This window comes from Pediculus humanus, genomic scaffold (genome assembly GCF_000006295.1).
Source record: "Pediculus humanus corporis 1103172108309 genomic scaffold, whole genome shotgun sequence".
In the NCBI taxonomy this organism is placed as follows: Eukaryota; Metazoa; Arthropoda; class Insecta; order Psocodea; family Pediculidae; genus Pediculus; species Pediculus humanus.
Window position 1 is genome coordinate 62605 of NW_002987878.1, and position 23584 is coordinate 86188.

The 23584-nt window shown below is 30.9% G+C and overlaps 6 protein-coding genes across 6 annotated transcripts; all 6 read right to left on the reverse strand.

The window, feature by feature from the left end:
- Positions 1-1585: 1585 nt before the first annotated feature.
- Phum_PHUM579990 (uncharacterized protein) lies at positions 1586-3396 on the reverse strand (the record flags this gene model as incomplete). Its single annotated transcript, XM_002432243.1, has 7 exons — positions 1586-1685; positions 1816-1972; positions 2048-2209; positions 2288-2443; positions 2514-2683; positions 2763-2959; positions 3202-3396. 7 exons carry the CDS (start codon positions 3394-3396, stop codon positions 1586-1588), a joined length of 1137 nt encoding a protein of 378 aa, XP_002432288.1.
- Positions 3397-7044: 3648 nt separating this feature from the next.
- On the reverse strand, positions 7045-10779 carry Phum_PHUM580000 (uncharacterized protein; the record flags this gene model as incomplete). Its single annotated transcript, XM_002432244.1, has 17 exons — positions 7045-7182; positions 7277-7381; positions 7497-7712; positions 7825-7923; positions 7998-8156; positions 8247-8358; positions 8434-8601; positions 8677-8854; positions 8938-9126; positions 9215-9381; positions 9462-9658; positions 9758-9901; positions 9926-10066; positions 10157-10343; positions 10426-10520; positions 10608-10667; positions 10747-10779. 17 exons carry the CDS (start codon positions 10777-10779, stop codon positions 7045-7047), a joined length of 2388 nt encoding a protein of 795 aa, XP_002432289.1.
- An 827-nt stretch (positions 10780-11606) lies between these two features.
- Phum_PHUM580010 (uncharacterized protein) lies at positions 11607-12543 on the reverse strand (the record flags this gene model as incomplete). The annotated part of the gene is made up of 2 exons (XM_002432245.1): positions 11607-11612; positions 11641-12543. 2 exons carry the CDS (start codon positions 12541-12543, stop codon positions 11607-11609), a joined length of 909 nt encoding a protein of 302 aa, XP_002432290.1.
- A 550-nt stretch (positions 12544-13093) lies between these two features.
- Positions 13094-14625, reverse strand: Phum_PHUM580020 (uncharacterized protein; the record flags this gene model as incomplete). The annotated part of the gene is made up of 3 exons (XM_002432246.1): positions 13094-13252; positions 13347-13600; positions 14571-14625. 3 exons carry the CDS (start codon positions 14623-14625, stop codon positions 13094-13096), a joined length of 468 nt encoding a protein of 155 aa, XP_002432291.1.
- A 1138-nt stretch (positions 14626-15763) lies between these two features.
- On the reverse strand, positions 15764-16963 carry Phum_PHUM580030 (uncharacterized protein; the record flags this gene model as incomplete). The annotated part of the gene is made up of 4 exons (XM_002432247.1): positions 15764-15913; positions 16014-16087; positions 16406-16603; positions 16939-16963. The coding sequence occupies 4 exons, from the start codon at positions 16961-16963 to the stop codon at positions 15764-15766; spliced, it is 447 nt and encodes a 148-aa protein (XP_002432292.1).
- Positions 16964-19951: 2988 nt separating this feature from the next.
- Phum_PHUM580040 (diphteria toxin resistance protein 2, dph2, putative) lies at positions 19952-23031 on the reverse strand (the record flags this gene model as incomplete). The annotated part of the gene is made up of 7 exons (XM_002432248.1): positions 19952-20143; positions 21408-21575; positions 21678-21832; positions 21919-22119; positions 22194-22385; positions 22469-22701; positions 22772-23031. 7 exons carry the CDS (start codon positions 23029-23031, stop codon positions 19952-19954), a joined length of 1401 nt encoding a protein of 466 aa, XP_002432293.1.
- Positions 23032-23584: the final 553 nt, after the last annotated feature.

Genomic DNA, 23584 nt, shown 5'->3' on the forward strand with positions numbered 1-23584 from the left:
TTTTTTTTAAAAGGAATTCGTGACGTGTTTATGGATTTTATTTATATTTTTTGTTCGTATTGAAAAATCATTCGTATTATTATTATTATTATTTACATTATTATTATTATTATTATTATTAAGCGATATGAAATTTCCGAATTTATCATAAATCGCGAGGGAATTTAAAGAATAGAAAAAAATAAATTTTTTTAATGCCGATTATTTTGCATCGTATTTCACGAGGGATTTTTTTTTTTTTTTTTTTTGTTTTTGGTCCCCTCTACAAATTATTAAACTTTAAAAAAAAAAATTTTCTAGAAAGATTTTCCCGATCGTTTAAATTTTCCGTCGTGAACGAAATTTAAAAAAGAAAAAAAAATGGCGAATTTACGTAAAGAATTTTTTCTTTTCTTTTTCTTTTTAATTTGAAAATTATTATTATTATTATTATTATTATTATTTTAGTTTATAAATCAATGAAATGAAAGAAAGAATGATGAATGATTAAAAAAAAAAATCAAACCGAAAAAAAAAAATTTAAATTTTTTTTAACGGTTTGATTACGTCACATTTACGATAAACAACAATTAAAAGCACACAAATAAATTTTTACAACAAAAATAATAACATTTAAAAAAAAAATTTTCGCGCCTTTTTTTTTTTTTTTTGGTTCGTTTCGAAGTGTATTTAGACAATTATTTAAAATATGGCGAGTTTTATTGTACACGCAAAAAAAAAAAAATATGTGCGTCACATATAGAGTGCTTTTGTTGTTGTTGTTGCTATATAGAGCACATTTGAATGAAGACAATGTATGAAATATGATTTTAAACGTTTGGTTAAAAATTACTCGTAGAAAAACGAAAAATGAATGTTGTCATTATAAAACAATCAATCAATCAATCAATCATTCCACCCATTCATCCATTCATCAATCCGGTCGATTAAAAATTAACGTCATAAAAAAAAAAATTCTTCCGGTTTTTTTTTTTTTCTATTCGTTGTTCGTCATTAAAAAAAAATTGTAATTTTTTTAAATTTTTTTTTTCGTTAAGTTGGTAGAATTTATAACGAAACAAAAAACGTTATTATCATTATCATTTAAAATTAATTATTTTTGTTTTTGTTGTTGTGGAAAATTTGATTGATCGAACCGGAAGTTAACTTAACGAGTGAGTTTGAGATTTTTTTTTAAAAAATGACGGTTTTTGTTCCCCACCGCCGCGATCACGTGACTTTTAAATTTTTATGTAAGCGTTAAAAAAATGATACACGCACACATACGCACACGCGTGTATGTAAATATACATATATACGTATTTACTTTTTACGAATTTCGATACGTTGCGAATGATTTAAATGAATCGAATTCTTCTGCTGTTGCCCACACGTTGTTGATCGTTTAACTAAAAAAAGTGAAAAGACAGACACACACATAAATAAATAAAAACTAATTTAGGTGACGGACACATTTAGTGAATGCTAAAAAAAAAAAATTGTTTGTTTGTTCGTTTGTTTGTTTGTTTGTTTTGACACAATTATTATTATTATTATTAAAACAAATTTTTTCGTGTGTGTGTGTGTGTGTGTGGACATGATTAACTCACTCAACCGTCAAAACGACTAATTTTTGAAGTTCTTTTTCTTTTTCCATTTCTCTTTTTAAATCTTCTGCGGGTTTTTTCGCCGTTTCCGGTTCTTCACTAAACATTCATGTTAAACACATTTTATTATTATTATTATTATTTTGTCGTTTGTTTGTTTGCGCGGTTCGTTCGTTTGTTTGGGGGGCGGGGTTTTTTAAAAAAAAAAAATTCGACTGATGCTACTTACGCCACTGTGACGCCAGCTAATTTTTCCATTGCTTTTTCTTTTTTCTTGACTTCTATTTCGATTTCTTCGGGTGTGCGACGAGCACCAGGTTCGGGGGGAGGCGGAGGTATGTAATGTTCGTAATATGGTAACGAATTTAACGTTTCCGGTACGTTAACTGTAACGAATTTTTGGAAATTTGTTTTTATTGGGGAAAAATAAAAAATGGCGATTGATTTTTTATTGATCGTACCTAGAGTCACGACGGTTTTGTCGTTGAGTTCTCTCGGTTGTGGGGGTTGTTCGAGTAAATCCAAATAATAAACTCCGCCGAGAAATGTAAACTTGCGTAAATTGACTTCGTGCGTCACTGATTCCACGATCATTTGTTTTTTTAATTCTTTCAATTTATTTTCTGTAAAAACAAAAGAGAGAGAGAGAGAGAGAGTGAGAGTAGATCATGAATGATTTTATTGGTCGATATTAAAATCACCTTCTATGTCCGAAATCATTTCCGAAATTGTTTTTTTCGGTTTGTTCGTTAAAAGTTCTTCGGCCGTTGCACTTTCGATACTTTTCTCATATTCGTCGAACTGTTTTTGCAATTCGATTTTAAGCTTCCATTCGTCTTCCATGATTTCGTTTAAATCTGATTAAAAAAATTGGTTAAATCATTTCGAATGAAAGGGTGGGGGGGAGGTGGGTGGAAAGATAAGAACCTTTTGAAAAAATGTCGGGAACGATAGAAGGGCAATCCCACGTGCGACAATTGTCAGAAATGTGATCGTATTTCAACCACAAAGCTCTCACCGCCATATTGACGTCGTAAAATCCTGCTGGAAGAAGAATGCTCACACCGATGTTTGGAAAATCCAAATTAAAACTTTTTCTGATGAGAGGGTTGGGGCAAAAAAAAGAAAATTTCAATAGCGTGGCAGGAGTACAATCGTTAAAATTATCATTCTTACTTGACTTCGTTCACGGCTCCAGCGGAAACGGGTAAATGAGTCACGTTCCAAAGATTCAAAGTAAAATATTTACTTTCCAAAACGTATTTTCTTTTCGTCATGTCTATGATTTCTAAATTTTTATTCACGTCTCTTAATAATTTGTACGTTGCAAAATCCAAACGTTTTTGCTGATGGTCTCTCATTTCGTTCCTTATCTGGAAATTTCCAGTATTTATTTATTTATTTATTTATTTACCTTGGAAGAAGTTGTTTGATCCACGTTTTTTTATTTTACCCTTTTCCATTCGTTTATGTGTCAGGACGTGGCATTAGATGGGGAATCGATAATCAAATCGTCCAATCCGTTTAATAACTGTCGCAAAGAGAAAATGAGAGTTTTAAAAGAATCATTCATTTCCGGTTAGTAAAAACACATTCGTTTTAAAAAACGACTCACCGTTAAAACTTCTTCCGTTTTTTCCAATTCTTTATCCATTCCAACGAACGTATTATCTTTTTTCCATAAATATAAATATGTGTTCATTTGTGAAAATGAATTCGGATCCGGAAATCCGTCGCATTTTAAATATTGCGCCCACTTAAAAATGAAATTTAAACCGATTATTGAGGGGAAAAAATTTTCTCTATTCATTGATAAAAAAAAAAACGTTATAATTTTATTTTTCGAATTAAAAAAAAAAAAAAAAAACAGATAAATCCGCTTTGAAATAATTTTAAAAGAAAAAAAATTTTCTTTTATTTCATTTCCGTTTCCGGTCGGTTAGTCAGGTCGAAAGAAGAAGAATAAAATAAGTGTTGAGGAGTTTAAAATTTTTTTAAATTTGGTGGTTTAGATAGAGTATCGTTTAACGAATTTTTTTTTTTTTTTTTTTTTCAAATGTTGGCAAAAATAAAAATGGTTGAGGTTTTATTATTTATTGACGCGCAAGCAAAAAACGGAAATCAATGACAAAATGATTGATTTTATTTTATTTTATTTTTCTTCTTTTCTTTTTATAAATCGTCTTATTTTATTATTGCAATTTTCATTACTGGAAAAAAAGAATAATGATAATAATAATAATAATAATAATTTCGTTAAGACGAATCAAATTGAAAAGTATAAATTTGATTACGTCACGGTTTACGGTTTTTTTCGGTTTTTTTTCTTGTTCGATTTATTTCGATTATTTTCGATGTATCGAAATTGAGGGGGGAAAAAGGTTAAAGTAAGTGGTGAGAATGGGAAAATCAAAATTGAAATGTGTGTGGGTGTGTGGGGAGTCATGAAAACAATGAGAGTCAATTTTAATTAATTGTTTTTTTTTTTTTTTTTTGTTTCGTAATAGAGTTTAAAAATCTCTCTCTCTCTCTCTTCTCTCAATTTTATTTTTTTCATTGTTTATTTTTTTTCTCTCTCTCTCTCTTTATTTTTACTCTCCTTTTTTTTAGTCTCCCCTCTTTCTGTGTGCCCTGCCTCTCTTTCTCTCTCTCTTTGTCCCTGTTTTTTCCCTTCCTCTCTCTCTTTGTCCCTGTTTTTTCCCTTCCTCTCTCTCTGTCTCTCTGTTTTTTTTAATATCATTCCTTTCTCTCTCTCTCTCTCTCTCTCTCTCCCCCTATCTGTTTTTATTTTCCCCCTCTTCCGACGAGAATACAGAAATCGGGTGACCCATTCTTTTCAAAACCAAAGAGACCGACCAACTTTTTTTTTTTCTTACTCATAAATAATTTTTTTTTGTCGAATGATAAATTTTCATCCTTCGAATTATTAATAATAAAGGGAATAATAATTTACGCGAATTCATCGGTTAACTCTTCTTCGAGCCATACGTTTCCGTTTCCGTAAGGAAAAAAATTTATCATTTCGGGTTATTCACGTTTGTCGTAAATAAACCCCCGCCCCCGCCCCCCGTTGTTTGCACAACTATTTTTTTCGATATATTTTGACAAACATAAATTTTTATTTAGTTAGAAATGAAACGCTCACGCACGCACGCACGCACGTATAAATGTCAAAGGGAAATTTTTAATAAGAATTTTTTTTCTTTTTTGTAATTAAATTTATTTAATTCGAAATGATGATGATGATGATGATGATAATGGTTTCCGCTTTCGATATTTTTGTGTTTTCGCGTCTGTTTGTTTACTTTTTAAGGAAAACTCGAGTTTATTTATTTCATTTTTTTTTTTTTTCCGCAAATTAACGTGATTGGTTTAATCAAGCGATAAAAGGTTTTTCCTCTTTCACCCTGTCGAACGTGTAAGAAGACGAGTAGAAAGAGAGAGGGGGTAGGGGGAGAGGAGGGGGATTAAGGAAAAATTGTAAATGAAATAAACACATTTACGGATAACACAGGGAAAACCGCGTTTTCGTGTTTAAAATTTCCAATCCGGGTGTGGGAAATGCAATTTTCAATTTTTTTTTTTTTTTTCGGAAAAAATAAATTCGTTTCGACATTTTGGAATTTCCCCCCCCAACTCCCCCCCTTCCCAGTTTTATTATTAAAAAAAAAAATTCCAACGTTTTTTCTCACCTCGTTTTCCGTTCGAATTTTCGCATCCGAATTTTTTTTAGTATTTTTTAATAATTTGAAAAAATCGCAAGTTGCCTTCAATTCTTTTCGCCTTATCACGTGTTCCGCTTTTTCCCTTTTGATTTTTTCTTTTGCTAATTTTTTTTCCCTTTCTATCCTTTCTTTTTCTTCTCTTAAAAGTTTTAACCTCGAGGGAAAAAAAAAAAAAAAAAAATTTCAATAAATAAATATGCGTTTTATTAATCGAAAAAATTTAATGTTTGGGGGTAGGAAGGGAGAGAGAGAGGGAGGGAGGAGCGGGAAAAATGGGGTTTGAAGATGGGGGAGGGGGGGTTAAAAAAAGTCGGGTATTATTATTATTATTTTAATAACGTTACCTTTCCTGTTCCAAATGCAACCTTTTCATTTTTTCTTGTTCGTCTGCTAATCTTTGCCTTTCTTTTTTCGTCATTTTTTTCTTTTTCGGTCCCTGGTTTCAAATCACATGAATTATTATTATTACGAAAAATCACAAAATAATAATAATGATGATGATAAATCCGTCGGAAAATTTCGTTACTCACCATTTTTTTTTACTTTTTTTCACGTTTTTCACTATTAATTAATTAATTTTTTTTTTTGCTAGATTTTTCTAGAAAGATTAAAGAAAACCTTTTTAAAATATGTCGGAAAAGAGTACGAAATAAAAAATAATTATCGAACGATATATCGACATAACAATTTTTCCTTTTTCTTTTCTTTTTTTACTTTCTAGAAAATGTTTCCACGGAGACGCGGAAAAAATTTTCCGCATTAATTTTTTTTTTTCTTTACTTTATTGAATATCGAATCCAGGGGTAGGTGGGGGGAAAGAGGGAAATTTTATCGCTACGTTTAACTTACCTGGTGTGGTGACCTCACCACAGAAAAGCAGCAAACGATTATTTCCGGTTGGGAAATAAATAATAATAATAATTGGATTAGTTTACGCGTTTTTTGTTTTACGTGGAAAATGATGTCGTTTTCCATATTAAAAAAAAAAAAATTCGTTTCATTTTTTTTTTTTGATTTCCGGTTCCGTTCGGTTCGGTTCGGTGCGGGTAAAAAGAGATTTAAATTATTTATAAGAGATGAAAAATAATAAATAAAAAAACCGAAAAGAAAAAGTTGGAAAACTCGACGCCGGTGGCAATTTATATTTTAATTTTCTTGATAAAAGAAAATTATTATCATTATTATCATTTATTGCGGGATGAGGGAGGGGATGGGGAGGTTCGTTCAATTTTTTTTTTATTTTCTTTCCCTTCCATTTTTGATTTTTTATTACTTCGGGATATGAAAATTTATTTATGTAAATATTAACAACAAATTTTTCCATGTTATTTTCATATTTATTAAACAGACAATTAAAAAAAAATTCCCGTTTCTCTCTCTCTCTCTCTCTGTCTTTCGATTTCCCTTTTAAAATTTTTTCCGGATATGAATTTTTTTTTTTTTTTTTTTCCTTGACAAAAGAATTCGAAAAAAAAAAATTAATATGTCGTTAATCAAATTTCGTACGTATGGATCGATTTTTTTTTTTTTTTTTTGTGTGATTGGCTCCCCTGCGAGTTGCCTCTTCCAAAGCCTCTTCCGATCAGCTCTCATTCCAATCGTTATTTTATCATTATTATTATTATTATTAGACAGACAAAACGCATAAATTTCATAATATTTCACATTATTTATTTTTTTATTTAGTTTCAAAATATAAAAAAAAAAAAAACAAAATGGCGTCGTTTTTTTATTTACGAAAAGCTTAAAGGTCTTACCATGTGTAAAAATTCTTTAACGGTTTGTATGAGAGATTGACTCGTTTTACGTAATTTTTTTTTACAATTGATTGTCGAATTTTTATAAAGCAAACCGTAAAGGTCGACATATTTCTAAAAAAAATGAAGAAATGAATGCGATTAGAGAGAGAGAGAGAGAGAGAATAATTTGATAAAATTTTCCTCCCCCCCTCCCCCACAAACTTACTGCGGTTCCGGACATGGGTTCGGGATTATAACTCGTGCTCGTATCTTCTTTCATTTTAAGCACGTACGAACTACACATTGAATTTTGTATAAGTGAATAATCGCACTGGAAAAAAGCAATAATAATAATAATTATAATTATTATAATTTTCGAAAGTGTGAAGAGCGTGTGAGAGAGAGAGAGGGGAAGAATTTTCTTTATTGTTATCATTTTTTCCAACCTGATGATTGGGATTAACTTCTTGTGCTAAAAATAATATGTTGCTCCTTCCCGCGGATTGATTGAATTTGGATCTTTTGAACCGGAAACTCTGTGAAAATAATCCCCATATTTGATAAATTGTTTTTTCCACGACGTAATGTTTTGATTTTATCGTGTCCACATAAGTTCCGGCATCCGGTTGTGGAAATATGTCGAGTCCTTTCTTTTTTAAATACTGAAAAGGATTTTTAATTTGAATTGTTTGTTGTTTGTACGTTTGTACGCGTTGTTTGTACGTGTTGTTTGTATGTGTCGTTTGTAAATTTCCCTCCCCCCCACCCACATACCTTTGCTAAATCGTCCGGAGTGTAAAAATTTCCCACGATGGACGACCATATGACTTTGTTGGGAGCGTTTCTTATTTGTTCCAAACAAACTTTGTTTTTCTGTAATTTTTCAAAGGGTCAGGTATCACGTACCACGTGACTTTATTTCGAAAAAATTTCGAAAAACAACTTACGCGTATGATAAAATTCAATTCGACCATTGAGGTTTTCAAATAAAAATTCACGCCGTTATCGTTATCGCTTTCGAAAAGCCAATCTTCGTAGGGCATGTTTTTGTATCGTGTGACGTGAAATCCGAACAAACCTAATCGTCCGCAATTGAATGTTATCGTCTGCTCATAAACGGAAATTAAAACGTAAAATTTAACGGATTTTTTAATCATTATTATTATTATTATTATTATTATCATCTCGATAGTCACCCCATCGTCTTCGTAATTCGTTTCGTAAATATCTTCGTTCGACCAATATTTACGATTCGCGTCCCAAAGTGCGACTTTTGGATCTTCGAACCACGTCACCGTTTCACACCGCCTTGGAAAAATACAAAAAAAATTCAATTGAGAACGTAATCGATGATAACAAATGGGGGGGGAGAGGAAAATTTACTTTAATTCGATGGAAACGAGTTTTTTTTTCCCTTCCAATAAGTCGTTTCTCGACATTGCTATACGTCTGATTTTTTCTCTTTTAGTTTCCGCAGCGTCTTCTCCCTCTTCGTCTTCCGTTTCCGGTTGGTTTAATTTATAATAATAATCGACTCTCATAAGTTCAGGACTTTGAGTTCCTTTAATAATAATAATAATAATACCGATAATAAATGGTGATTGTTTTTATATACAAACGACAAACAGAACTTGAGTCTCACTTAGTAGAACGCTATGTTTGTATCGTAGAAATTTCGGTTGGGGTGGTTGATGTAAAATTTCGATGAGTAACAAATCACCCAAAATTGTTCTCTCTCTTAAATTGACTTCGTTTTCGTTCAAAATGGATTTTGTTAATTTTCCCAAATTATCCTCTTCTTCCCCTATCAGAAAAAAAAGAAAACAATTTGATTTTCCCGCGCTTTCTCTCGCGTTCAGAAAAAGAAAAAAAAAAGTTGGTAATCACATTCTTTGAAAGCAACTTCCTCGGAGAGAGCTCTTTGCGGTTCGGAATCCCACGTCAAAAGTTCTTGACTTAGTGATGGATCGGGTGGCAAAGTGCTTATCATGTGTTTTTTAATATTTTCCAAAGTTTTCCGATAATTCATCAATTCAATTTTCGTTTCGTTTTCTTCCATGAAAAGTTCGTAAACGCCTAAAAAAAAAAAAAAAAAAAAAAATGTCGTCAAATGTCGTACCGGGTTCGACGTGTAAAAAGAAAGAAAGAGAAAAAGAAAAAGTACTTTTCGAGTAGAATTTAGGAAGGGGATGACATTTGTATGTACGACTCGTGTCGCTCCAATGATCGTAATACAACCACGCCGATCTCATGACTTTATGAATGTCTAACAAATTGACGGGAACGATAATTATGACGTCAGTTTCTTCGAAAACAACTTTGAGAGGATGTCTAAGAAGACGAACAAAAAATTAGGACGCGGTTCGTGCCGGGGGGGGGGGAGACCAAAGACGAGACACCTTTGCTCCTACCTGACTTCTTTCAATCTCGACGAAGGTATCGGTGTTATCAATTCCGCCCATAAACTCATTCTAAAATGATTTCCTTTCGCGGTATATTTAGATGTCGTCACGTTCATCGAAACCATGTCGGTTTCGATTCTGCTAAAAAGTCGAAATGTTGCCGCGTCGATGTTTTTCTGTAGTAAACTTCTCAATTCGTGTCGTAACTTGAACCAAAAAAAAAAAAAAGAAGGGAAAATGGCGGGAGTTCTTTTGACACGATAGTTTTCGATTCGAAAAATTCGACAAGAAGACGACAAACTAACCTCTTTTAAATCTTCGATGTAATTAAGAGAACTTTCAGGTGGTGGATCATTGATAACTTCTTCTAATCCGTCCAACAGCTGCTTGGGGGGAAACCAACAAAGGGGATTCAATAACAATCGATGAGATCGATCGTACGTTTCGCACTATCTGTTATCATCCATCGTTACCTTCATGACTTCATCCGTTTTTTCCAAACAGTAAGCCATGGTATCGTTATTTTCGTATTCCATCCATTGAAATATGTACGTGTTCATTTCGGTTATGGATCCCGGATTGGGTAATCTGGAGCCCGATAAGTATTGTTCCCACTGGAAACGACAAAAAAAACTCTCTTTTATTTCTACCCCCGTCTCCCTTCCCCCTTTCCAACTTGAAATTTATACTAATAATAATAATACTTCTTTTTGTTTTCTCTTTTGGGTTTTAGTTTTGGCCCAGTGAGTGTTGATTTCCGACAGGACTTTATTCGATTTTTCCAATTCCGATTGTCTCCATAATCTTTCGGCTTCGTATTTTTCAACTCTGTCACGATTGATTTCCCATTCCCGCTGTACTCGGACTTTGGTATCTTTTAAATATTCTTGCCTACGAAATCGTGTGAAGTAGTTAAATAAAAGAGGGAGGGGGAGGGGGAGGGCAAGGAGTAGGAGGAGAAAAAAAAATTTACTTTTGTTTAATTGTACGTTGTTTAATTTCTTCGTTGACTCTAGCTAATAATTTTTTCATATACGCCGGTTTTAATTTTTTCTTTTTGAGTTTTTTCTTTATGTGTACATAAAAAGAAAAAGAAAACCGTTAACGATGATGATGATGATAATAATTCGTATCGTATTTTTGTATTTTGCTTACCCTGAAAGTTTCGATGATATCTTCAGGAACATTTTTAGGATTTAATAAGAATTCAAGAGTCTAAAAAAAAGAACAAAAAAAAATAATTTCCATTACGTTAAGTTTTTATTCGTTTCGTATACGACGTTTTAATAAATACCTCGGATTTTCTTTTTATAAATGAATTTTCCATTTTTCCAAAAAAAAACTAAAAAAAGTTTAAACCCACCCCCCCTTGCCGAAAAAAAAAAAAAAATTTAAATAGATAAACTGTAACTTTTTCGGTCGAAAACAACTTTAATTTTATTCCTTCTTTGACATTGTTTACTTTTTATGTTATTTACACGTTTTCTTTTTCCCCGTCGTGGAATCTTTTCTTTTTGGCGGGAAAATAAAAATCGGAAAATTTAATTTAATTTAATGAAATTCCGCAATTAATTATTATTCAAATGGTTTTATTATTATTACTATTTTCATCCAAACGAATCATAAAATGAATGAATGAATGAATGAAATTTATTTAATAACGTTATTATAATCATTATTATTATAATGACACTTGAAAAGGTTTTTCTTCCCTTTTCTCTCTCTCTCTCTCTCTCTCTATTTATCAAATAAAACGAGTCGATTTGTTGTGAAATGATAAGAATAGATAGATAAGGGATTCACCACATACCTGAAATTGTTTGTTAGGGAACAAACGGGGGGGAAAAGGTTTGTTGTAAGAGGCATGTTGTACACATGAACAGTACTCGACAAAACTTGTTTATTATTATTTTGAAAATGAATAAAAATGACAATTTGTTTTTTGTAGTGTCTGACATATTTGAAAAAATTAATTTTTTATTTTTATAAGATTATCATAAAATGGAATATTTATTTTGTTTGATTTTTTCACAGAAGGTTCATTATTTTTATTATCATCATCACCATCACCATCACCACCATTACTATTCTCATTCATTTCATCATCATCATCATCATCATTGTCACTTTTGTCACAGCCAGTGAAATATTTTCTTAATTCTGCCGCACATGAATTAATTGATTGTACAGCTTTGTCTCCTTCGCACATGGGTTTCGAATAAGTCACAGTGTCGAAATAAGTGAAAGGCATAAAACTATTATTGAATTTTTTATTCGTCACTGTTGTTTCTAAATTGCATTCGACTTTCATATCAGGATCCAATATTCTAAATTCATCTTTGTGAGATTTGAAAATAACATACAAGATTGGATATTCGATTATTATTTTATCTTCGAAATTTTCTTTCAACGACGAATGTACATCCAATTGAAAAAACGAGGGTTGTTCTATGACGTTTTCCGCTTTGAGTAAAACTTCCAAACCTGGCAAACCGGTCGAGTGATAATATTTGAGAATTTTCCTCTCCGCATCCGGACACTTATCGAAATCCACGTAATTGGATAATATGGTCGATAGCCTGTCGTTTTCGTTACATTTATCAATGACCACATTCAAATTATCCGCGTGATAAAATATCAATTGAATTTTCCAATGTATTATTTTCGTTTCGAAGTGTAAATACGTCGTATTGTTTTGATGCCTCGTGAAATGCTGTGGTAAAAATTGCAAAGTCGTTTTTCTAGACAAAGCTTCTCTCCTTAATTTGTACAAGTGAGGCGGTAGAGGTTTGTTAAATCTCGTGTATTTTTTCAAAGGATTACGTTTGCAATTGTCAACGGTTCTCGAAACGTCTTCGAGTAACCTGTAATCACTCAACAGGGTTAGGTTATTAAATTTTGACATGGGAACGAAACCGACTTTATCCCGATCTCCGCTGCAATCCAATTCTTTTTTATGTATTTTTACACAATTCAATGAACACGTTTTTATTTCGCATCTCGGACACGTGTACTGAGCATTTTCATTACCGCAAACTTCACAATTTCCAAGCCGGTTATATTTCTCATCACAACAATCCGAGTCGTCCATTTTGAAATGGCGATCACGTGATAAGACGTGGCATGAGACGCGTAAAGTCATAGACGTTGAATTCTTCGGTTTTGTTTATAATCCATTAAAATTTCTTTCGCTCGTCCATTCGGGGGGGGGAAAAAAAAAATAAATAAATAAACAAAACGTATTTCGTAATAGTAATTATTAATTTAATAATAATAATAATGATAATGATAATGATTAAATTATTATTAAAATATTATTTAATTTCTTCTTCTTCTTCTTCTTTAAATTAAATATAATTATAAATTATATTTAATTTATTGTACGTGATTAATTACATTTAAAAATTTTTTTTTTTCGTTCGCATTATTATTATTATTATTATTATTATTATTACTATTATTATTTGTAATTAAAAATTATGTTTAAAAAAAACGAACACATAAACTTAAGACAGAAACAAAATGATTTAAAAAAAATTTTTTTTTAGGCACTTTTGTGCAAACAACTGTTGTTACGATTACGATATTGCTATTTTTAATTATTATTATTATTATTATTATTATTATTATTATTATTATTATTATTTCTTTTGAAATTTATCTTCCATTTTCGGTGGCATGCAACCAATATATCTGTCGTGGTAGGAAGTTCTTTCGATTGCATTTTCGCATCTTGCTTCCCCGTAAAAATGTATTTTAGCAAAATCATCGCAATCCGTTATGCCATCGTTGTTACAATCCTAAAACAAAATGCCAACTTATCATTCCTGCAGAGAGAGAGAGAGAGAGAGAGAGGGGGGGGTGGGGCAGAAATAATAATAATAGTATAAGTACTCGGCCGTTTTTAGCCATGTAGTTGGAAACTATTTTCGTTGCACAATTGTAATTTTTGGCACATGTTTCGTGTCCATCTTCTCTATATCGAGGATCGGAATTTAAAGTGACTCTGTCGGCTTCTTCCCAATATTTTCGGGATATGAAGAAGGGACCGCAAAAACCTTGTGGAGAACATTCGTAATTTTTATCACATCCCGTCGAGGCCGTGCAAATACACTTCAAACAGGCGGCGTCTAAATTCGAAACGAAGACTTGAAACACAAAAAATTAATTAATTAATTAATTAATTAAATTTAATTAAAAATGGACGTGAGAAAATCCTTGGAAAACAAACGAAACGAAACGGGGAAAAAAAACGGTTTTACCAAATTATTATTATTATTATTATGTATGCAACGTGCGCGTTACGTTTGAATATTTATACGACACAAATATTTTAAAAGGATTATGCAAAATTTCATTAAATAATATATTTTTTAAAACAAAAATCGTACACAAGAGACAACAACAACAAATTTCGTTTGTTTTACTCAACAATAATAATAATAATTATTATTATTATAAAATGAGTAAAACAAACACGAAAAAAAAAGTAAATATTTAAAAAGCAATTAAAATTCTTTCGAACTCCTCGCGCATTTGTCAAATAGTTTCATCGAACAACAACAACGACAACAACAAACATTACCATTATGCTATCAAAATTAGAATTCAAAAAAGGAAAAAAATTTCACAATCGAAAACATTTAATAATAATAATAATAACAAATTAAAGGTATGTGAAGAAATAAAAATTTCTCAGAAACAAAACAAACGTACATGGAAATACGACGACAACGACGTCAACAACGAGTTAATAAAACTCAAACGAGACAGACACTCAAGCAGAAGACAAACAAGAAGTTTTAACAAGCAAAAAAAAAAAAAAAAAATTTAAAAATAAATGAGTATTAATAACGTGTTGTTGTTAGTATTATTATTATTATTATTAATAAAGTCGACGAGATTGGAGGTCAAGGAAATAAATAAATGGAAACGACAACAACAACAACAACCGAGATGATGTGGTGCGAAGAGAAACAAACCTAATCCGGTCGGTCAATAAATTTCAAGAAGGAGAGAGAGAGGGGGAGAGAGAAAGAGAGAGAGAGAGCAAGCAAACAAGCAGAAGACAAAAAAAAAAAAAAGGAGAGAAAAAAAATACCTGAAATCCTTACGTACCTGCTTGAGAAAGTGCTAGAAGTGATAAAATTTCAACGAATAATATATATACCATGTTTGGTAGTTAAAAAGCTACTGAAAATAACGCCTTGCTTATATACGACAATCGCAAATTCATGTTTACGTTCATAATTAGTTTTTTTTTTTTTTTTTTTTTTTTTTTTTCGCAGAACGTTTGTCGTTGTTTTTCGTTTTCAAAACCGGATTTCACATGTTTAGATTACGATCGTGTTGAAATTTTTTTTTTTTTTTAAATTACCGGATTAATAAGCCAAAACCAGTCCGTTGTTGTTGTTGTTGTTGTTCGTTTGTTTGTTTGTTTGACTATTTAATATTATTCACTTTTATTCTTGAGTCTTCTCGTTTGGGTTTTTATCATCATCATCGTCATCGTCATACTAATAATAATAATAATCGTAAACTTCATCGTCGTCGTTATCATTATCATTATCATCATCATCATTATTATTATTATTATTATTTTACGTTCGTTCGTGTAAGAGTTTGAACGGTATTTACTTTTTTCTTTTCTTTTCTTTTTTACTCTTTGCCCCTCCCCTTCCTCTCATTCAATTCCGGAAAATTTATTATTATTATTATCAGACGATAGAGTAGGAGGAGGAGAGGGGCGGGGGAGAGGGGAGGAAGGGGGGAACATTCGATTCGATCGGAAATCACAAAAATTTAATTTCATTCTCGAATTTTTTTTTTTTTTTTTTTTTTAAATAATTAAAATCGTAATTATTATTATTATTATCATTATCATTATTATTATTATTATATAAAAATTCAAAAGGGATGATTTTAATGGCGGAAATGGCGAATTTTCTTTTTTTTTTTTAACCAATCAGGAAATTAACAAAAAAAAAAAAATTTAAATTATTATTTAAAAAAAAAATAAATTAAAATTTATATTTAAAGAAAAAAAAAAAAAACAGAAAAGAAAATTTTCAGTTGTTTAACAACAATAATAATAATAATAATGATGATGACTAATTATTATTATTATTATTATTATCATCTTCATAAGTGACGTTTACTTCATTGTCGAAAATTTATCATCGTTCTTGGACGATTTGTTTGTAACGTTGCGAGGAAAACAAAAAACTAACTAAAAAAAAAAAAAAAAAAAAAAAAAAAACAAAGAAGAAGAAGAAGAAGATGTGACGACAGAAGCAGACGACAAATATTAATTATCCAGTCAAACTTTGAACGCTCGTTAAACAATTATAAAATCTCGCTTCGAAATCTTTGTTCCAAGTTCCAGAAGAACAACCGTAGCCTCCAAGATGGTGGATGGATGCAAAATCAACGCAATCTATTTTACCATCGCGATTGCAATCCTGTTTCGACAAACAAACAAGTAAACAAACAATCAAACAAACGAAAAAAATATTTTTTCTGGATGGAAAATAATAATAATAATAATGATAATTAATTTACCTGTTGGAATTTCGTGAAATATTGTTGAACGGCTTGCGCGGCACAAAATGGTTCGGTAACGCATCTCACCCAAGCTAAAAATAATAATAATAATAGTTATCATTATCATCGTCTGGTGGTGGAGAAAGAGAGAGAGAGAGAAACAAGACGACGAGAGAAAGAAAGAAAATTGTTTGTCTGTTTGTTGCCCTTGTTCGAAAAAAAAAAATTTAAATGAAAGCCATTGTTGTGATATTAAAATCGGGTCAATAGAAGGCTAAACGGGATCTTTTTGTTACACGATTACGGAAGCGAGCAGTAGAAAAGTCACGATTATGTATGAAAAGGTCAAGAATTTTCTCTCTATCTCTCTTTCTCTCCGTCTCGAGGAAAATTTAAATGATGATGATTACCGTCGGGAGAATCTGGATTATCCAAAGCAATGACGGGTTTTCCAGCATCGACCCAAAATGGATACGTTATGCGAAACAAACCGCAAACGCTACCGTTGCATCCCAAAGTCGTGTTACAAGATGAAGCGGCTTCGCAAAGGCATCCTATGCAAATGTCGTCAGCTGGACCAACGGTCTTTTGCGATGATATAAAGGAACCTGAAAATGATAATGACGAACGAACCTGATTAATAACGATGCGATTAAAGAAGAAAGAAAAGAAAAAAGAGACGGGGGAGATTTTTCATGGATGATGATAACTTGAAAGGGATGCTGGAAAGAGGAATCGCTTAATGGGATAGGATTTAAATTTCGGGATGTGATAAAATTATTATTAGGGGGGGGGGAATAGGGGGAGAAATGTTGAGAGGGAGTAGGAAAAGATTTCCTGGAAGTAATATAAAAGTTAATATTAATTACCACCTAGTTTACTAAACTCTACAATCGACATTTATTATTATTATTATTACTTTTTTTTCGTTTCGAATGCGTACGGACGTTAAAATCCGTTAAAATCATCGAAAACGTTAATCTTAAAGAAAAAAAAAAAAGATGGCGGAACTTTTAAAAAAAAATGTCGCGTCAGACGAACGAACGCCGCGTTATTGTTAATAATTAACATTTGTTATTATTATTATTATCATTATATCACGGCCGATTGAAAATAATTAAAATATTCGAGGCCGTTAAAATAAATTAATTTTTTTTTTTTTTTTTAAATGCTATCTTAATTAACTTTTACATTTTCGACGTTTTTTTTTTTTTTTTTTTACATCGTTTGTCATTCGTTAAAAAAAAAAAAAAAAATCAAGTTCGAACCGTGTATATATATAAATGTCACGTGGTACGAGGACGACAACAACAACAAACGAACGTGTCAAAAAAAAAACTTTTGTTATTGATTTTAAATCCACGACAAATTTCCCTGCTTTTATACCCGTTCACCCCCCCCCCCCCAATACCGTTTCGTTTGGTTTTTCCCACCCTTCGTAACAAAACGACCCTTGAGGGGGAAAAAATTATTTATTAATTTGGGTTATTGACATAATTATTTATTTATTTATTTATGTATTCGACGACGAATTTTAATAATTTCTAACGAGAAAATTCAATAAGGCGGTGACTTTTCGATTCGGGCGCGCACGCGCACACACTCGCACTCACGCACTCGTTTATATTTATATGTAACTTTACATTATAATTTTTTTTTTTTTGTGTCGTCAAGGTTGGGCCGTACCTGGAATTCATATTAAAAAAAAAAATTCCTATTTTAAATATTTTCAAACAGTGCACAAGGAAAACTACAACTTCGTTATGATAATAATAATATTAATAATATGACATAATTTTCAAGGTTTCTTTTGTTTTTCTTTTTTTGTCATTTACGAAATCTTTTTTTTTTTTTTTTTTTTGTAAATTAAACATAAAATTGAGAAATTTATTTTTTTTTATAATGTGATAAAAAAAAAAAAAAAACAGGTTCGGTGTAGTAGGTACGATGAGACAAATTTTTTTTTTTTTATTTAAAAAAAAAAAAACATGGAGATTCCAGTAAATTAAAAAAAAAAAAAAAAAAAAAAAAAAAAAATTTTTTTCGCGTTTGATTTAACTTTACCGATTATGAGTGCGTGTGTGCGTGTGAAACGAGTTTTTTTTTATGTGTGTGTGTTCCGTGAAGGTTATTTTATTATTATTATTATTATATATTTTTCTCTAAAAATTCTTTGTCGATAATCGCGTGTGAAAAATTAAAAAAAAAATCAAGGATTCGATTCGATTCCATTTCTCGAACATTAAATTTTCGTACGTTATTATTATTATTATTATTATTATTAACGTTTGTGTCAGTCAGACGCGTTAGAGGGAAATTGATTTTACTACCCCCACCACCACCACCCCCATTCCCCCCATGAGGGTAATACGAAATGATTTCCTTTTATCTAAAAATCATCGTCAAAGTTCGAATTATGACGATAACCTTAATCGCGACGACGACGACGACGACGACGACGATTCTATTAATAGTCATAATAATAATAATAATAATAATAATAATAATAATAATTAATAATTAATATATAAAAAGGGGAGCCATTAAAATTAAATTAAATATTAATCCTTGACATTACAAATGGCAAGGATACTTTTTTTTAAATAAAAAAAACCAAACGAAAGACGTGTTAATTTACGTTAACGGTTAAAAAGAACGAAAAAAAAAAAAGTAAAATGGCCGCGAATTTTTAAATCGTTTTTAAATATATGCAAATTTACTTCCCCCCATTCCTCCTCCTTCTTCTCCTCCCTTCTCCCCCCATCGCAAAAAAAACGGACAAATTCGGTTTTCAAAAAAATTTTTTTTAATTTTTTAAAAATTTTATTTTAACAATTCATTTTATTTATTAACAATTTCATTTACTTTTTCTCCCTTTTCCCCCTCCTCTCCCCTCCCCTTCCTTCCCCCGATCCGCCATATTTGTTTGCCACCCTTTTCTCCGACATTTTATTTTTTTTTTACATTTCCCGCACATAAAAAAAAAAAAAAAAATGAATCGATTCTATTGAAAATTACAATTAACGCGAATGAATTAAATCGATTAATCAATCGATGGATCGATAGATCAATCGATCGATCCATCGATCAATAATTTTAATGATGATGATGATTAAAAAATTTGAAATAAAAAAAAAAAAAAAAAAAAAAACTCACCGGCAAATAAGAAAGTTCCTACCAAAACCCAAAGCAACATTTTTAAAATAATTAAATTATATTAATTTTATGTATATATATATAATCGCGTTCGTTCGACGATTAAAAACGAACGACAACAAACGACAACAACAAACAACAATAATAACAACAACAACAACGAATAATAATAATTATTATTATTATTTAAAAACGGTTGACGATGGCGTGACGGTGACGGTGACGATAACGACGATAACGACGACGACGACGACAACAATCAATAATTAATAATATCTATGTAATATTATTATTATTATTATTATTATTCTTTCCTATGTATGTATGTATTTATTAATATAAATTATTTAGTGCAACTGATGGTTTGTGCAAAACTAAATCGAATCGGGCAAAGTGAACCGTTAATATCACCACCGTCGAACCATCAAATGTATTTTAATGTAATAACGACTCAACTGGTTTACCGACGATCGGGTTTCTTGTCCTGAACGAACAACGAAAATCCTGTTTTTCTTTCTCTCTCTCTCTGTCCGCGTAACGTTCCAGGAAAATGAGAGAGAGAGAGAGAGAGAGAAAACATAATTTGTTGTATTTTTTCTTAGAATTCTAAACGGTTTCCAACGAACCCGGATTATGAGAGTGGGATCCTCTCTTTCTCGCGAACAGAGAAAGAAAAAAACTCGAAATTTATTATTATTATTATTAAATGTTTTTTTTTTTCCAAACGCGTCATTCGCGACTCGTTGATGATAATGATGATGATGATGGTGGTGGTGGCGGAGGTAACGATAAAACCTTATTCATTTATCACGGTTAAGAGTATCCAATTCGTGATCGTAACCCTGGGGAATTCCACTCCTTCCTTTGACCGCTTTGCAAACTTCCGTTTCTCCTATTTTTTGTTCCAGACCTTTCCACGTCCTGTTCATCAAATATTCGGCTCCCGATAACGAAGAAGCGTACATCGTTCCCGGGTTTTTTTCAAGTAAATCCTGAAAATTTTTAATTTTTGTAATTATATACGGAATGCGTCAATGTACGTGCGTGGGTGTGAGTGTTCCCCTTCCCCCTTCCTTCCCCACATCGTCCCATCTTTTCTCTCTCTCTCTCTCTCTCTCTCTCTCTCTCTCTCTCTTGAATGTATATACGTAAGTGTCGCAAAGATTTAATGGAAATGATTTGGGAAAATGTCAAAGGTGAACCGTTTTCTTCGCTTTTGAATTATTTACTTTCTCTCTCTCTCTCTCTCGTAATCTTTCTCCGAATTCAATCGAATAAATTTACATAGTATTAATAATAATAATAATAATTAATGTAGAGAGATGATGTGTAAATAAATGCGATCGGAAGTAATTTTTATGTAAAAAAAAAAAAAACATTTCGCGTAGTTGAGACGAGATGTGAAGGATGTGACGTAGGCGTATTAAAAGGAAAAAAGGAAAAATATTTCCAGCGCAGAGGAATTTTTAAAAAAGGAAAACGTTCAGAGAAAAATGTACACATTACAACAAAATGAGATGGTGGCATGTGAAGCCTAGAAACTGAAGAATTGGAAAACCAGCAGAACAACAACTTTATCTCATCTCTTTCTAGAATCATCTCGAAAGAAAAAGAAGGAAGCTGTAATAAGTGCTTAAAAAAATTACTTAAAAATGGAGAAACAGAATCCGGGAGTATGAGGAACCAACAAAAAATTATTACAAATACTCACACAGAGACAGAAGCGTATAAAAAGGATGAAAAAGTTCGTTAGGAAGGAAACCGGAAATGAATCCGGTCATCGTCCGACGATTGAATTTTATACTTTTGTTTTTTTTGAAGGGCAAAATTCTAAAATTAAGATGGAGCATCATGAGAAAAGATTGGAAAACTTATTTTTAATAAAATCCGGTAACTCGTAGCGGATGTTAACTCTGACGTGAATGCGTAGGAAACTCGTCTTGGATAATAAATAAATAAATAAATAAATAAATAAATTTTTCCAGTTTTGCGATAAGAAAATAAAGAAACAAATCAAATCACATAAATTATTAAGATGTGTGGAACGTTCGAGAAAATTCGATGACAAATGGAAATATTTGCAAATGAAAATAATAATAATGGTATGAATGACGATAAGAGAGATTAAAAAGGTTAAAGGACGTGATTTTTTTTTTTTTCAAGGGTTAATCAATCACGTGATTTGTTATCGATAACGCGAGTTTTTTTTTTTTTTTTTCATCGTTCGCGAATATTTAAAAAAAAATTGAAACGAACCCGTGAATTTTTTTGTTTTTCATCCGTGACCCCGTCGTTCTTGTCGTTCTCGTCGCCGCCATCTTTTTCTAAATTTATTTCTTTATAAAAACAACCACCCGGAAGTAGTTGTCTAAAATCGGAAGTGTATTCTACGCCGTAGGGACGTTCTCCCAAAGCCATTTCAATCTAAAAAAAAAAACAATTACAATTTAATATATAGATTTTTAATCGTTAATTTATGAGAATTACAAAGGAAAAATGGAAAAATGGAAAAATGGAAAAATATACCTCGATCATCGAAACGATGGGTTTATAATAACCTTTGAAATCTTTGAGCAATAAATTTTCTTGACACGATATGAAAACGAAAACATCAATTTCCGGAAAATTTGCCAATTTGGCAACGTTTGGTTTTCCAACGGCTAACTTGTAACATTTTTTCCCTGGAAATTTTTTTTAATTTTTAAAATTTTATTCAAACAAGAAAAAAAAAATTTGTTTTGTCGAAAGATTTTCAATTCATCATCACCTTTTTTTAAAATTAATTTTTTTATTCTATCGATTGCTTGCAAATAATTTTTTATTCCTAATGTTCCAATGAGTATACCAATCGTTTTGGATTCTTTTATTTTTTCAACCAAATGTATTCTTTTCATTAAAAATTTATTTCTGTTCATTTGATATTTAATTATATTCGAGGATTCGTCATTGTATAAAAACCAATCGAATTCTGGAATGAAAAAAAGACTGTTAAATGTATTTAAAAGTTTATTCGTGTTATTTCTTATTGAAAATTGAACTCACCGGGTAAACTCAAAACTAAATTTTCTAATGTGACACATTCTTTTCCTAAAAATATTGCACATGTTGTTTCATTCGATTGACATTTAAATATTCTTCCACATATAATTCTATTTTCATCGTTATTTGAATCGCATGATGCTGTCGATAAATTTAATTTCGATACAAATACATTAGGTTTATGTTTCAATGTACCTTGAGAGAGAGAGAGAGAGAGAGAAAAGGTTAGGTTGTAAAAATTTTTCATTTTTTAAATGTTTCATCCGATGAAATCTTACTCTTCATCTTCTCGTATAAATGATGATATGAATCATCATAAAAAATGATAATTTCCTGATGATCACATTCGAAATCCTCATCAAGGCATCGACAGAATAAATCCAAGTTTAAATTTTCCTTTGGGAAAATGTAAAAAACTGGTAGCTTTATGACAGGACTTAAACAAGCATGACCAAAATGTATGATTGAATCTCCATTAACGTGTTCTGATGCGACTTCGTCTACGCAACAACTAAAAAAAAAAAAAATTTCAATTGAATTGACAAAAATTTTTTTCTAAATGGCCAAATATAAATCCATACCTTCCATATGACGTATCACCCAAAATGTAAAAAGTTCTATCAAATGTTTTTTGTAAATATAATGCAATAGACGTTCCGTCATTAAGTAAATCGTTTGGAAATTGAAGGCAGGTCCTTTTGAAATTATTTTCATTTATCCATTCAATACATTTCGTTAAATTGTATTTATCAATTAGTTGTTGTTCAGGTGTTTCCGTTACAATATTAACATCTTTACAATGATTATTTTCAAAAACTTGTTGTGTGTATGTTGTAAACATGTCGATAAATATTTACTTACGTTTAATGTTAAATTAAAAAAATTTTTTACGGTTGTATACTGAATTTTAATTAATCATTATTTCGTTTAAAATATTAAACCGTTTTAACTATTGAGCTTTCATACGAAAAACTTTAATGAAAGTGGAATACGAAATACTTTTGTACTTAAAATAAAATATGTCGGACACAAATACTGATGAATTTAAATAGAAAAAAAGTCGATTTAATTTAAATAACAAAGTTTTTGTTTTGTTTTTGTTACTATTTCATTTATTAATTGATATTTTATGATTCTAAATAAGTCATTCTAACCTAACATTGCGTAAACGTTACTTAATAAAAAATTGTCGTGGCGGTAGATAGATTGTTCTAGAAGTTTGAATTTGTGAAAGTTTTAACGGATTTTTTTTTATTGGAATTTTTTTAAAGTCATTTTAAAGTTGCGTGACGGTTTTTGCATGTGTATTTCGATTTTAAAAGTTTTTTTTTTTAATGTATTGCATAAGTTTAACGAAAAAACAGTCTAATTATCCGCATTTAACGAATTACCAG